Source organism: Palaemon carinicauda, chromosome 22, assembly GCF_036898095.1.
Source record: "Palaemon carinicauda isolate YSFRI2023 chromosome 22, ASM3689809v2, whole genome shotgun sequence".
Classification (NCBI taxonomy): domain Eukaryota; kingdom Metazoa; phylum Arthropoda; class Malacostraca; order Decapoda; family Palaemonidae; genus Palaemon; species Palaemon carinicauda.
The window spans coordinates 55,567,510-55,580,853 of record NC_090746.1 but is presented as its reverse complement, the minus strand read 5'-3'; the positions used below and the strand labels follow the sequence as shown (position 1 = coordinate 55,580,853).

The window sequence follows — 13,344 nt, the reverse complement described above, 5'->3', positions numbered from 1 at the left end:
GGTAATCTCAGTGGTACCAGGTGTAAAAGGATAGACGAGAATGTGTAAAGAATAGGCCAGACTATTCGGTATATGCGTAGGAAAAGACAAAATGACCCATGACCAGAGAGAGGGGTCCGATGTATTACTGTCTGGCCAGTCAAAGGATCCAATAATTCACTTTCCACGATGCGAAAGCACACTTCTGGAACAATTACTGTAAGCCAAAATTTCAATTAACTGACTTTTACAATTCCTCAACATATATTATCTATTGAAATAAAGAACCAAATTTACGAGCAGCCCATGATTTGGGAGTACAAGCAGTTACATTTTTTCAGATTATTCAATACAAAGAACCTGCCCCAATAGTTCATTCCTTGGAGAACTAAGTTTAAAAACTAAGGAGACAGTGGAATATATGGTAGCAACCAAAGCTAATGCAGACTTATAACTGTACGAACGAGAAAGACAACAATATTCAAACATTTCAGTATATAGTTATTAGATTATAATTAAACATAAATGACATATATTATCTGAAAAGAAGCTTTTGGAAATTTATAAAAAATATAATTTTATTAAAAAATAATTATCATCTAATATTTCATATAAAATATAAACCTGGACCATAAAAAAACTGGACCATAGTGGGCTCTCAAAAACTCAGCTTTTTATATTAGCACATATTTGGGATGACTTCTTTTCTTTACATAAATGATATCGGTGTCAGATAAATTAAGATGAAATGACCGAAAAACATAGGCGCCCCCCCAAAAAAAAAAGAAATGTGAAAACGAAACAGTCTGCATTCGTGAAGCTTTGCTAATGGTTCTAATGGTGTAGTGAGCAGCAAAACACGGTGCAATAAAGCCAAATAACCTAAAAAGTTTATCATTAATGATCCTATAGTGCGTAAACAGGCGGCCTAGATGGCATATGGCACCCTAACCCTTTCAGTGTCTTAACTTTGTCTCCTTGTTGTAGCTTACCTATCCTATAACGTCAACTTTTCAACAAATCATGGTTTCTCTTATCTTCGAAATACCAGCCAAGTTACCAACAAATCTCAGCTCCGTGTACATGGATGATTTAAAAGAAAAACAAGATAGGGTGCACAATCATTCACCATGCACAGATTTGTGCCATTTCATTCCCCTGAGTACAAAGTTCATGGTGTCGAAATTAATATTCATTTGGGAAATGAATCCAAAGACAACATAGTACATGTCGTCAATCATAAAGGAATTTACCGTACATCATCTGTAATCTACTCACAGGCGTTTAAATGCGGGAATCTTAGTATGATGGGGAGATGAGAAAACAATAATAAACTCGTAAAGTCCGCTGTTTTGCCTCGTGACGTCAGAACACAGCGCAGGCAAATGATTGGTCGATGATGTCCAGGCTTTCAAACATGGCGGATATCCCTTTGTGAAGAAAGGCCTTTTGGCCTTAGGAAAATATTACAGAAATGGCGAGTTCTGAAATTCAAACAGGAGAGTCTACCCGACATATTAACCAAGGTAATATTCTAGGTCATTCTGATGTTTATATTAGGTAATCACGATTATAAAATATGGTCAATCTTAAGCGTTCCAATTATGCTTCTCAATCTAGTTTTGGCATCGAATTTTGGAACTTCTTTTAGTTAGTAATGAAGTATAAACATCTTGTGAAAAGATAACAACAGACGAATAACTCCAAGGCCGAGGAGTGTGTTAATGGCCATGTCGTTTCAAGCACAACTAAACAAAGAAGTCTAGATGTTATGAATAAAGTTTTCTTATATCTGGGAGGTGAAAGCAATAGCTGAAATACCAGAACGTGGTTATAGGTAATTGCTTCACTGATGACAAGACCATGATTTAAAGAGTCACACTTTTCTAATCCCCAACATACAGCTATGAATTACTATTATCTAAAACAAATCTTCATCTTCAAATGTTACTAATAAGCCTGTAACATCTAAAGTCTTTGGTTGAATATCCTATATCCAATCCTGAACAACTTTATCTAATGGTACACATTATCTCTTGAGCCCATACTAGCAATTTCAGAGATACCCATACCTATAGTACACATTTGCATGATACCCTTCACTGAAAAGCTAAACTATTAAGTATAATATTCAGGAAGACTTAGAATGGTTATGGACCGAGGGGTAAGGTTAAAGTTATTGGGCTAGGCTACAGTATCTTCACGTGCTAAAAGATGACCCTAAATTACCCCATACACGATTCCACTATAGGTCTTTAAAGACTTGCGGTTGACAGTAATATCATGACTTAGTCTTTATGCAGATACTGAAACTACAGTTAATTTTTTTTGGCCGTGTAAGTAAACTTATATTGAAACTGCAGGCCTGCATTAGTAGATATAAAAACCACACTCTTCATTTACCATATCTAAAGCACTGGCCTTGCTCAATGCAACCCGCATTTGACATAAAAGTATCAGAATACTGCATGGGTAAATGTATACAAAAATTTCTTGGTTATTAGGTAAAGCTATCTGTATCTTGACCTACCAATTCTATTAGGCTATGGTATGCAAAACCAACTCTGCTCCGATGGTTTCTTTTTCTTTGTAGGCCTTCTTTGTTTTAACAGGAATAGGGTTGTCTACAGATCAATAGATATTGGTTATCTCAGGACTGGCAAATGAACGGTACTTGCGGTAGCAAAGCCTCGAAGTGAGGATGCTATCACCCGTAATTAGGTTTGTTTATGATTGCACCTTCTTATGTGGGACGTGGGCTGTAGTGTTAGTAATTAGATTAGATTAACGTGCTTTGGATTGATACTTACATCGCCTTATGTGCAGGTGCTCCCATAATTATTTATGCTCTTAAAGCCAAAGTTAGGCTTTAGCCTAAATAGACTGTGTATGAAGTGTATGTTTGTTCTATTTATTATATTGTGCAAATAGGTTTGAATGTTAATAGCCTATTCATGGCCATCCAAGCTAGGTTAACTCACCACCTTATGACTGCCTTAAAACAGCTGAGAGTTGGTACAGGAATTTGTGCCTACAGCAAAAGAATGACTATGAATGATTTTGTTGTTGCATTTTTCATGGAATGCATTACATTTTATTTACAGGAGTAAAACAATTAGAAACATATAGCTTATGATATTCATTATTCGTTATTAAGTTTTGCTTCAAAGATAAAATTTTAGAACAACACCACTACTTTTCCAATAAAAAAAAACTTCCTACAGTAAATATTTTGCTTTAAACAAATTTTACTTTTATTTTCATTACAAATAAATTCTCCCGTTATCCCCCCTTCCCAATGGACACAGGTGGGAACCTGGGACTTTGGGTTTGCGGAAACAGAAATAAATGTTATTATATAACACTTTCGAGATTCGTAAAAGCCCACAGAACGTAACAACCCCACCTAACCTAATCTAGTTGTTCCCAGGTCACAGAATTAACTGGACCCACCCCTTCCCAGGTCACAGACCTAGCTGGGGGGCAAGTACCCCGACCGCCTTCCCAGGTAACAGATTTAGCCAGGTCACAAACTAAAAGTAAATCACAAATAATTTCTTTCCTTATTGACACGTCTTTTTTTTTTTTTTGTCTAAGCAAAATTCACAGTCGACGTACAATGAAAAATCATGTTGGTCTTCCCTAAAAGATAACTCAGAATTGTACTTAGGACACTTTACAAACAGGAGCAGATACATGTGGTTCGCAAAATGTAAACAAAAGTGAAATAAATATTTGTTCCGTGACTGAAATACAAACCACGCTATTTAATATGGGTAATTACTTTCGGCGTAGCTGAAATGATGAGCCATTAGAATTTTAACGAGGGTTTACTACCCCACCGCTAGTTAGCAGGGGGTTGGGAAGGGTAGCTTGCTACCCCCCCCCCCTCCCTCACACACACCTGTGCTGAGTTCACTTTGCTCTCGGCTCGGGTGCTAGATGGACGTGTCCGCTGTCACCCTCGCCTACTCTGACAGCCATTAATCTTTTGTTTGCTTTTTCTTTTTGACAGTGTGTTTGTGAAGTTGGCCCCTGCGATGCGAAAGTGTCCCGGTTTACCTGACCGCCCTTGTGGAACTTATATGTCAGGGGTCGACACGGACCCCCAAACCTTGTGTCCTTACTGTAGGGCCCAACGGTGTGAGAGAGATAATGTATGTGGTGAGTGCAGGGAGTGGTCTACCTCCCAGTGGGAGAGGTTTTCCCGGCGTGCAGAAGAAGTCCAGGCGGGATATTTCTTCTTCAAGGGTTTCCTTGAAGAAAGAAAATCCCAAGGACTCTTCCTCCGTAGCCCACACCTCCTCCGGAGCTCCCACTCGATCGGTTTCTTCCGAGAGGCCGTCGAGTGGAAAGCGTAGGCCGCATTTCTGTTGACCGATCTCGGGGTTTGGGAGAGGGAGTTGCCTCCCATAGTGAGGCAGCTCCTCCTCCTCCCCCGGGGAGGATTTAAATTTATCATCTAATGTAAATGTGTCTAATAATGATCTGTTACAGCTTTGGGCTTCCTTGGGGCTTCAGGGCTCGCCCTCCAAGGAAGCCCTGTTTGACATAATCAGGTTAGGAGCAGCTGTCAAACAGTCGCCGACTTTAGCAGAGGTTGATCCTCTGTCTATTGTCGACATTGTTGTGGCAGAGGCTTCTGATGAGTTGTTCCAAACCTCTGCTCCTGAAGTTGCTGATGTAGCTGAAGGCTTAGTTCCCCCCTCCGAACATCCTTCGAGGGAGGAACTAAGTCCAACGGTCTCTCCTGCAGGTGATTCTTCCCCTCGGGATAGTTCACTAACAGAGACTCCTCTTCGGAGGACTGCTGATAGTCAACCTGCTGACCCCACAGCCGCCAGAGGGCGTATAAGGCGTAAAGCTTGCCTTTCACTTCGCCGTAGAGGCCTTCCTTCACCTCACAAGGGTGTTAGGAGGCGCCTCTTCGGTTCATCATCGTCGCAGTCCGCCGCAGAGGAACTTCGCCGTCGTTCACCCACCGTTCCAGCTGCATCCCTGGACCTCTCCGCAGATCGTTCGCGATCTCCTTCGCCTGCCAGACCTGCTGACCTGCCGACCTGCCATCGCCGTTCCTGGCCGCTGATGCACTGTGGGCGCCCACGAATCCTGTTTTTAAACGGGCAACGGTCCCTTCGGGGCAAAAGGGACTTTCACACATTGTGTCAAAGTCCCTTAAGCGCCAGGCATCCCCTGCGCGCCAACGTTCTCCTGCGCGCCAGCGCGCAAGCTCTCTCCAGCTGCTGTTCCTGAGACAACGCGTCAGCGATCACCAGCTGCAGTTCCAGAGACAACGCGCCAGCACTCACCTGCTCACCAGCGCGCCACTGCGCGCCCTCATCCTGATGCGCGCCCTCATCCTGATGCGCGCCCACAATCTTCTGCGCGCCAGCACTCTCCTACGCGCCAACGATCTCCTGAGCGCCTACGATCTTCGGATCTGGGCGCAAGAGGGAAGATAACTTCTTCCCCTGCTCGCCAGCGCTCTCAAACGCCGACGCGCCACCGGACCCCGCCTGCTCGCCATCCTTCACCTACGCGCCATCGCGCGCAGTCACCAACGCACGCCCTGCGCGTTCTCCTGTTGCTGATGTGCGCCCTCTGCGCAAGGGAGATATCCCCAGCGTGTGCCCAACGTTATCGCCCTCACGGGCTCTTCGGGATCCTGCGCGTCCACGCGCGCGGGAACAATCGTCTCCGCGCGCGCAAACACTTAACCAGCCTGCTGCGCGCCCTCTGCATTCTCCAGAACGCGCCATCGATCGCCCACGCGCTCCTTCGCCTGCGCGCCATGGCTCGGCCACGCGTCATCGCTCGCAAACGATCACCCGCGCGCGATCCAGGCAAAATCCCATCGCGCGAGCGCCAGCGCAACTCCCAGCGCGATCCCACGCGCGAGGCTGCAGGACAACGCGTGGCCAGGTCATCGTCATCGCGTCCCCCCGGGCAACGGTCCCTTCGGGGCAAAAGGGATTTTCACACATTGGGTTAAAGTCCCTTAAGCGCCAGGTATCCTCTGCGCGCCAACGTTCTCCTGCACGCCAGCGCTCTCCAGCTGCTGTTCCTCAGACAACGCGTCAGCGATCACCAGCTGCAGTTCCAGCGCTCACCTGCGCGCCCATGATCTCCTGCGCGCCAGCGCTTTCCTACGCGCCCTCTGCATTCTCCAGAACGTGCCCCTGCGCGCCATCGATCGCCCACGCGGTCCTTCGCCTGCACGCCATCGCTCGCCCGCGCGCGATCCAGGCAAAATCCCATCGCGCGACCCCCAGCGCGAGGCTGCAGGACAACGCGCGGCCAGGTCATCGCCATCCCCTGCGCGCGCCCAACGTTATCGCCCTCACGGGCTCTTCGAGAACCTGCAAAATTCACAGTCGACGTACAATGAAAAAACATGTTGGTCTTCCCTAAAAGATAACTCAGAATTGTACTTAGGACACTTTACAAACAGGAGCAGATACATGTGGTTCGCAAAATGTAAACAAAAGTGAAATAAATATTTGTTCCGTGACTGAAATACAAACCACGCTATTTAATATGGGTAATTACTTTCGGCGTAGCTGAAATGATGAGCCATTAGAATTTTAACGAGGGTTTACTACCCCACCGCTAGTTAGCAGGGGGTTGGGAAGGGTAGCTTGCTACCCCCCCCCCCTCCCTCACACACACCTGTGCTGAGTTCACTTTGCTCTCGGCTCGGGTGCTAGATGGACGTGTCCGCTGTCACCCTCGCCTACTCTGACAGCCATTAATCTTTTGTTTGCTTTTTCTTTTTGACAGTGTGTTTGTGAAGTTGGCCCCTGCGATGCGAAAGTGTCCCGGTTTACCTGACCGCCCTTGTGGAACTTATATGTCAGGGGTCGACACGGACCCCCAAACCTTGTGTCCTTACTGTAGGGCCCAACGGTGTGAGAGAGATAATGTATGTGGTGAGTGCAGGGAGTGGTCTACCTCCCAGTGGGAGAGGTTTTCCCGGCGTGCAGAAGAAGTCCAGGCGGGATATTTCTTCTTCAAGGGTTTCCTTGAAGAAAGAAAATCCCAAGGACTCTTCCTCCGTAGCCCACACCTCCTCCGGAGCTCCCACTCGATCGGTTTCTTCCGAGAGGCCGTCGAGTGGAAAGCGTAGGCCGCATTTCTGTTGACCGATCTCGGGGTTTGGGAGAGGGAGTTGCCTCCCATAGTGAGGCAGCTCCTCCTCCTCCCCCGGGGAGGATTTAAATTTATCATCTAATGTAAATGTGTCTAATAATGATCTGTTACAGCTTTGGGCTTCCTTGGGGCTTCAGGGCTCGCCCTCCAAGGAAGCCCTGTTTGACATAATCAGGTTAGGAGCAGCTGTCAAACAGTCGCCGACTTTAGCAGAGGTTGATCCTCTGTCTATTGTCGACATTGTTGTGGCAGAGGCTTCTGATGAGTTGTTCCAAACCTCTGCTCCTGAAGTTGCTGATGTAGCTGAAGGCTTAGTTCCCCCCTCCGAACATCCTTCGAGGGAGGAACTAAGTCCAACGGTCTCTCCTGCAGGTGATTCTTCCCCTCGGGATAGTTCACTAACAGAGACTCCTCTTCGGAGGACTGCTGATAGTCAACCTGCTGACCCCACAGCCGCCAGAGGGCGTATAAGGCGTAAAGCTTGCCTTTCACTTCGCCGTAGAGGCCTTCCTTCACCTCACAAGGGTGTTAGGAGGCGCCTCTTCGGTTCATCATCGTCGCAGTCCGCCGCAGAGGAACTTCGCCGTCGTTCACCCACCGTTCCAGCTGCATCCCTGGACCTCTCCGCAGATCGTTCGCGATCTCCTTCGCCTGCCAGACCTGCTGACCTGCCGACCTGCCATCGCCGTTCCTGGCCGCTGATGCACTGTGGGCGCCCACGAATCCTGTTTTTAAACGGGCAACGGTCCCTTCGGGGCAAAAGGGACTTTCACACATTGTGTCAAAGTCCCTTAAGCGCCAGGCATCCCCTGCGCGCCAACGTTCTCCTGCGCGCCAGCGCGCAAGCTCTCTCCAGCTGCTGTTCCTGAGACAACGCGTCAGCGATCACCAGCTGCAGTTCCAGAGACAACGCGCCAGCACTCACCTGCTCACCAGCGCGCCACTGCGCGCCCTCATCCTGATGCGCGCCCTCATCCTGATGCGCGCCCACAATCTTCTGCGCGCCAGCACTCTCCTACGCGCCAACGATCTCCTGAGCGCCTACGATCTTCGGATCTGGGCGCAAGAGGGAAGATAACTTCTTCCCCTGCTCGCCAGCGCTCTCAAACGCCGACGCGCCACCGGACCCCGCCTGCTCGCCATCCTTCACCTACGCGCCATCGCGCGCAGTCACCAACGCACGCCCTGCGCGTTCTCCTGTTGCTGATGTGCGCCCTCTGCGCAAGGGAGATATCCCCAGCGTGTGCCCAACGTTATCGCCCTCACGGGCTCTTCGGGATCCTGCGCGTCCACGCGCGCGGGAACAATCGTCTCCGCGCGCGCAAACACTTAACCAGCCTGCTGCGCGCCCTCTGCATTCTCCAGAACGCGCCATCGATCGCCCACGCGCTCCTTCGCCTGCGCGCCATGGCTCGGCCACGCGTCATCGCTCGCAAACGATCACCCGCGCGCGATCCAGGCAAAATCCCATCGCGCGAGCGCCAGCGCAACTCCCAGCGCGATCCCACGCGCGAGGCTGCAGGACAACGCGTGGCCAGGTCATCGTCATCGCGTCCCCCCGGGCAACGGTCCCTTCGGGGCAAAAGGGATTTTCACACATTGGGTTAAAGTCCCTTAAGCGCCAGGTATCCTCTGCGCGCCAACGTTCTCCTGCACGCCAGCGCTCTCCAGCTGCTGTTCCTCAGACAACGCGTCAGCGATCACCAGCTGCAGTTCCAGCGCTCACCTGCGCGCCCATGATCTCCTGCGCGCCAGCGCTTTCCTACGCGCCCTCTGCATTCTCCAGAACGTGCCCCTGCGCGCCATCGATCGCCCACGCGGTCCTTCGCCTGCACGCCATCGCTCGCCCGCGCGCGATCCAGGCAAAATCCCATCGCGCGACCCCCAGCGCGAGGCTGCAGGACAACGCGCGGCCAGGTCATCGCCATCCCCTGCGCGCGCCCAACGTTATCGCCCTCACGGGCTCTTCGAGAACCTGCGCGCGCGAACAATCGTCTCCGCGCGCGCAAACACTTAACCAGCCTGCTGCGCGCCCTCTGCATTCTCCAGAACGCGCCCCTGCGCGCCATCGATCGCCCACGCGCTCCTTCGCCTGCGCGCCATGGCTCGGCCACGCGTCATCGCTCGCAAACGATCACCCGCGCGCGATCCAGGCAAAATCCCATCGCGCGAGCGCCAGCGCAACTCCCAGCGCGATCCCACGCGCGAGGCTGCAGGACAAGGCGTGGCCAGGTCATCGTCATCGCGTCCCCCCGGGCAACGGTCCCTTCGGGGCAAAAGGGATTTTCACACATTGGGTTAAAGTCCCTTAAGCGCCAGGTATCCTCTGCGCGCCAACGTTCTCCTGCACGCCAGCGCTCTCCAGCTGCTGTTCCTCAGACAATGCGTCAGCGATCACCAGCTGCAGTTCCAGCGCTCACCTGTGCGCCCACGATCTCCTGCGCGCCAGCGCTTTCCTACGCGCCCTCTGCATTCTCCAGAACGTGCCCCTGCGCGCCATCGATCGCCCACGCGGTCCTTCGCCTGCACGCCATCGCTCGCCCGCGCGCGATCCAGGCAAAATCCCATCGCGCGACCCCCAGCGCGAGGCTGCAGGACAACGCGCGGCCAGGTCATCGTCATCCCCTGCGCGCGCCCAACGTTATCGCCCTCACGGGCTCTTCGAGAACCTGCGCGTGCGAGCAATCGCCTCCGCGCGCGCAAACGCTTAACCAGCCTGCTGCGCGCCCTCTGCATTCTCCAGAACGCGCCCCTGCACACCATCGATCGCCCACGCACTCCTTCGCCTGTGCACCATCGCTCGCCCACACGCCATCGCTCACCTGCGCGCGATCCAGGCAAAATCCCATCGCGCCAGCGCGACCCCCAGCGCAACTCCCAGCGCGATCCCATGTGCGAGGCTGCAGGACAACGCGCGTCCAGGTCATCGTCATCGCCCCCCCCACCACCCCCACCCGCAAGCGCAGAACAGCGCACTCGCCGGAGGGAGGGAGAACTCCGGATAGGTCCAGGAACTTTCCTTCTTTTTCTTCCTTTCAGGCAGACCCTGTTTTGGTTTCTACTCCTAGAGATTGAACGATCCCCTTCCCTCCAGAGGGAGTCTCTGACAGCGCTGCTGTCAGTAAGCAGCCCTGGTTTGGGTCCCTTGTCAGAGCGGTCATGCAGGCCTTCAAGCCTGCTTTCTCTGAGCTGGGCCTCAAATCAGTGGCAGTTTCGACTCCCCTGAAGAGGAAGAGAGGAGTATATGACGTGGTGACTTCTCGAAGGGCTAAGCTGGCTCCTCAGAAGTCTTGGAGGAAGGCTCCCTCCCTCCCCCAGACTTTCTCTCCCTCCCCTTCGGACGAGGATTTCCCGTCCTCAGGGGATTCACATGAGGTGAGGCGTTCTCCCATCGCACCAATGGGAGAAACCCCACCTTGCGCAGAGAAGTCTTCTCAGGTAGGGGTGGAGAAGAGCCTCCCACCATCTCTGTTGGAGTCCTGTATCTCTCCCAGGAGGGAGTCGAAGGACTCTAAGACTGTTCCAAAGTCGTCCTCAAGGATTAGACCAGAGCCAGCCAATCTCGCGGAGAATGTCCACGAGTCCCCCAAGAAGAGCCTTTGGGGACAGTTGACTTTGCTGCCAGCCCTTCAGGAGGAGAGCTACAGGAGTCAGAGCATGCGTTCTGGCAGGTTCTGACCCTGATGAGGAATCTCAATGGGTTCGCGGATCCTAAGATTCCTCCTCGGGAGGGCAATGACACGGTCTTGGACCGAGTCTTTGGTACTCAAAAACCCTCTATGGCCAGCGCAGCTTTGCCTTGGTCCCAAAGGGTTAAGAGTGCCAGAGATAAGGTCGAGGGCCAGCTCTCCGAGCTTGCCTCCTCCAGCCGTTCCAGCACCGGCAACAAACTCCTCCCGCCTCCTCGTGTCCATCAGAAGAGGTACTTCGAGATCATGGAGGAGTCTTGTTTAGCTCTTCCCTTACACCACTCTGTGGAAGAGCTTACCGGGGGGTTCCCTCTAGAGAGACTCTCCAACCGGCAAGTGTCTTTCTCGGCTACAGAGATCCTCAGCCAGGAGAAGGTGGCGAAGTGTCCCATGCAGGCAACTTCGTGGCTGGACATCTGGCTAGGGTCTCTCGGCATCCTGTTACGATCCGAGGACCTGTCCAAGGAGAGCACCAGGAAGGCCTTGGAGACCTTCCTACTTTCAGGCACTCGTACCATCGAGTTTCTAGCCCACCAAGTCTCGAACTTGTGGGCTAATTCCATCTTGAATCGTCGAGATGCGGTGTCTGAGAGATTCCACACGAAGGTCTCCAGCACCGAGGTCAGCAGGCTCAGACATTCTTCCATCTTGGGGAGGAATTTGTTTGAGCCTAAAGACGTGGAACAAGCGGCTGAGAGGTGGAGGAAGTCCAACCAGGACTCTCTCCTACATAGGGCTCTAACATCGAAGCCCTATAAACCTCCAGCACCTCAACAACCTCGCCCGTCCAAGACAAGGAAACCGGCAGTAACAGCAAAGACAACGGTGTCAAAGCCCTTTCCTGTCAAGGACAAGAAAGGCAAAAAGTCCTCCAGGGGAGGGAAAAATCCTAGAGGGAGTGGGGGGATGCCTGCAAAGTTGCGCAAACAGGTGGCAGCAACTCGAGGCCGATTCCTGGACCATTTCCAAAATCAGTCAGGGATATCGCGTCCCGTTCACAACATTTCTACCTCCCCTGACAGCGAATCCAGTGTCGTTGAGCTCCCTTGCCATGGGATCGGCAAGGGGGCAAGCCCTTCGGGCTGAAGTCGAGGCCATGTTGAAGAAGGGCGCTCTCTAAGAGGTCGTCGACGGGTCCCCAGGTTTCTTCAGTTGACTCTTTCTTGTAAGGAAGGCGTCTGGAGGCTGGAGACCAGTCATCAACCTCTCAGCTCTGAACAGGTTTGTCAAGCAGACCCCGTTCAGCATGGAGACGGCAGACATGGTCAGACTTGCAGTGAGACTGCAAGACTTCATGTGTACACTGGACCTGAAGGACGCGTACTTCCAGATCCCAGTCCATCCGTCTTCAAGGAAGTAATTAAGATTCAGCCTAGACAACAAGGTTTACCAGTTCAAGGTGCTGTGTTTCGGTCTCTCCACAGCACCTCAGGTTTTCACCAGAGTGTTCACCCTAATATCGTCGTGGGCACACAGGATCGGCATCCGTCTTCTCCGTTATCTGGACGACTGGCTGATCCTAGCAGACTCGGAGTCGGCCCTTCTTCGACACCGAGACAAACTTCCGGGACTTTGCCAAGATCTGGGGATCATGGTAAATCTCGAGAAGTCTTCTCTGCTTCCTACTCAAAGGCTGGTATATCTAGGCATCATCTTAGACACCAATCTCCACAAAGCCTTCCCATCAGACGACAGGATAGCAAGGCTGAGGAGGGTCGCGAATCCTTTCCTCAGACGAGACGAACTCCCAGCCCAATCGTGGTTACGTCTCCTCGGTCACCTCTCATCCTTGGCCCGTCTAGTTCCCAATGGTCGCCTCAGAATTAGATCTCTGCAATGGCGACTCAAGTCCCGGTGGAATCAAGGACACGATTCCCCGGACGTCATGGTCCCTATGGGTCCTGCGGAACGGATGGACCTTCAGTGGAGGTTGACAGATGAGAACCTACGAAAGGGATTGGATCTTCTCGTCCTTCCCCCGGGATTTGATGCTGTTCTCGGATGCCTCAAAGAAAGGGTGGGGGGTCCACGTTCTGAACCACAGGACCTCAGGCCTGTGGTCAGAATCAGAAAAGTGCCTCCATATAAATCTGCTAGAAATGAAGGCTGTATTCCTGGCCCTTCAACAGTTCCAACAATACCTGGCGGGTCACTCTGTGGTGGTGATGAGCGACAACACCACAGTAGTGGCTTACATCAACAAGCAGGGAGGTACCTTTTCAGAGCAGCTGTCCCATCTTGCAGTAGAGATACTGAGATGGACCGAAGTCCACTCGATTCCACTATCGGCTCGCTTCATTCCAGGCAAGAGGAATGTGCTCGCTGACAGTCTGAGCAGAGCGTCTCAGATAGTGAGTACCGAGTGGTCTTTGGATCGTCTAGTAGCCAACAAAGTCCTGACTTTGTGGGGTTCCCCGACTGTGGATCTGTTCGCTACAGCGTTGAACTTCAAGCTGCCGCTGTACTGCTCCCCAGTCCCGGCCCCCAAGGCACTCTGGCAAGATGCCTTCCAATAACAGCGGGACAA

The 13,344-nt window shown here is 51.8% G+C and overlaps 1 protein-coding gene across 1 annotated transcript in view; it reads left to right on the top strand.

Moving 5' to 3' along the window:
• The first annotated feature begins 1,351 nt into the window (after positions 1–1,351).
• LOC137616455 (zinc finger protein Xfin-like) overlaps positions 1,352–13,344 on the top strand; it is a 106,140-nt gene continuing 94,147 nt past the window's right edge. The window contains exon 1 of the mRNA XM_068346233.1: positions 1,352–1,505. Within this exon, the coding sequence (XP_068202334.1) occupies positions 1,454–1,505 (52 nt within the window). The 5' untranslated portion in view covers positions 1,352–1,453. The remainder of the gene's footprint in view (positions 1,506–13,344) is intronic.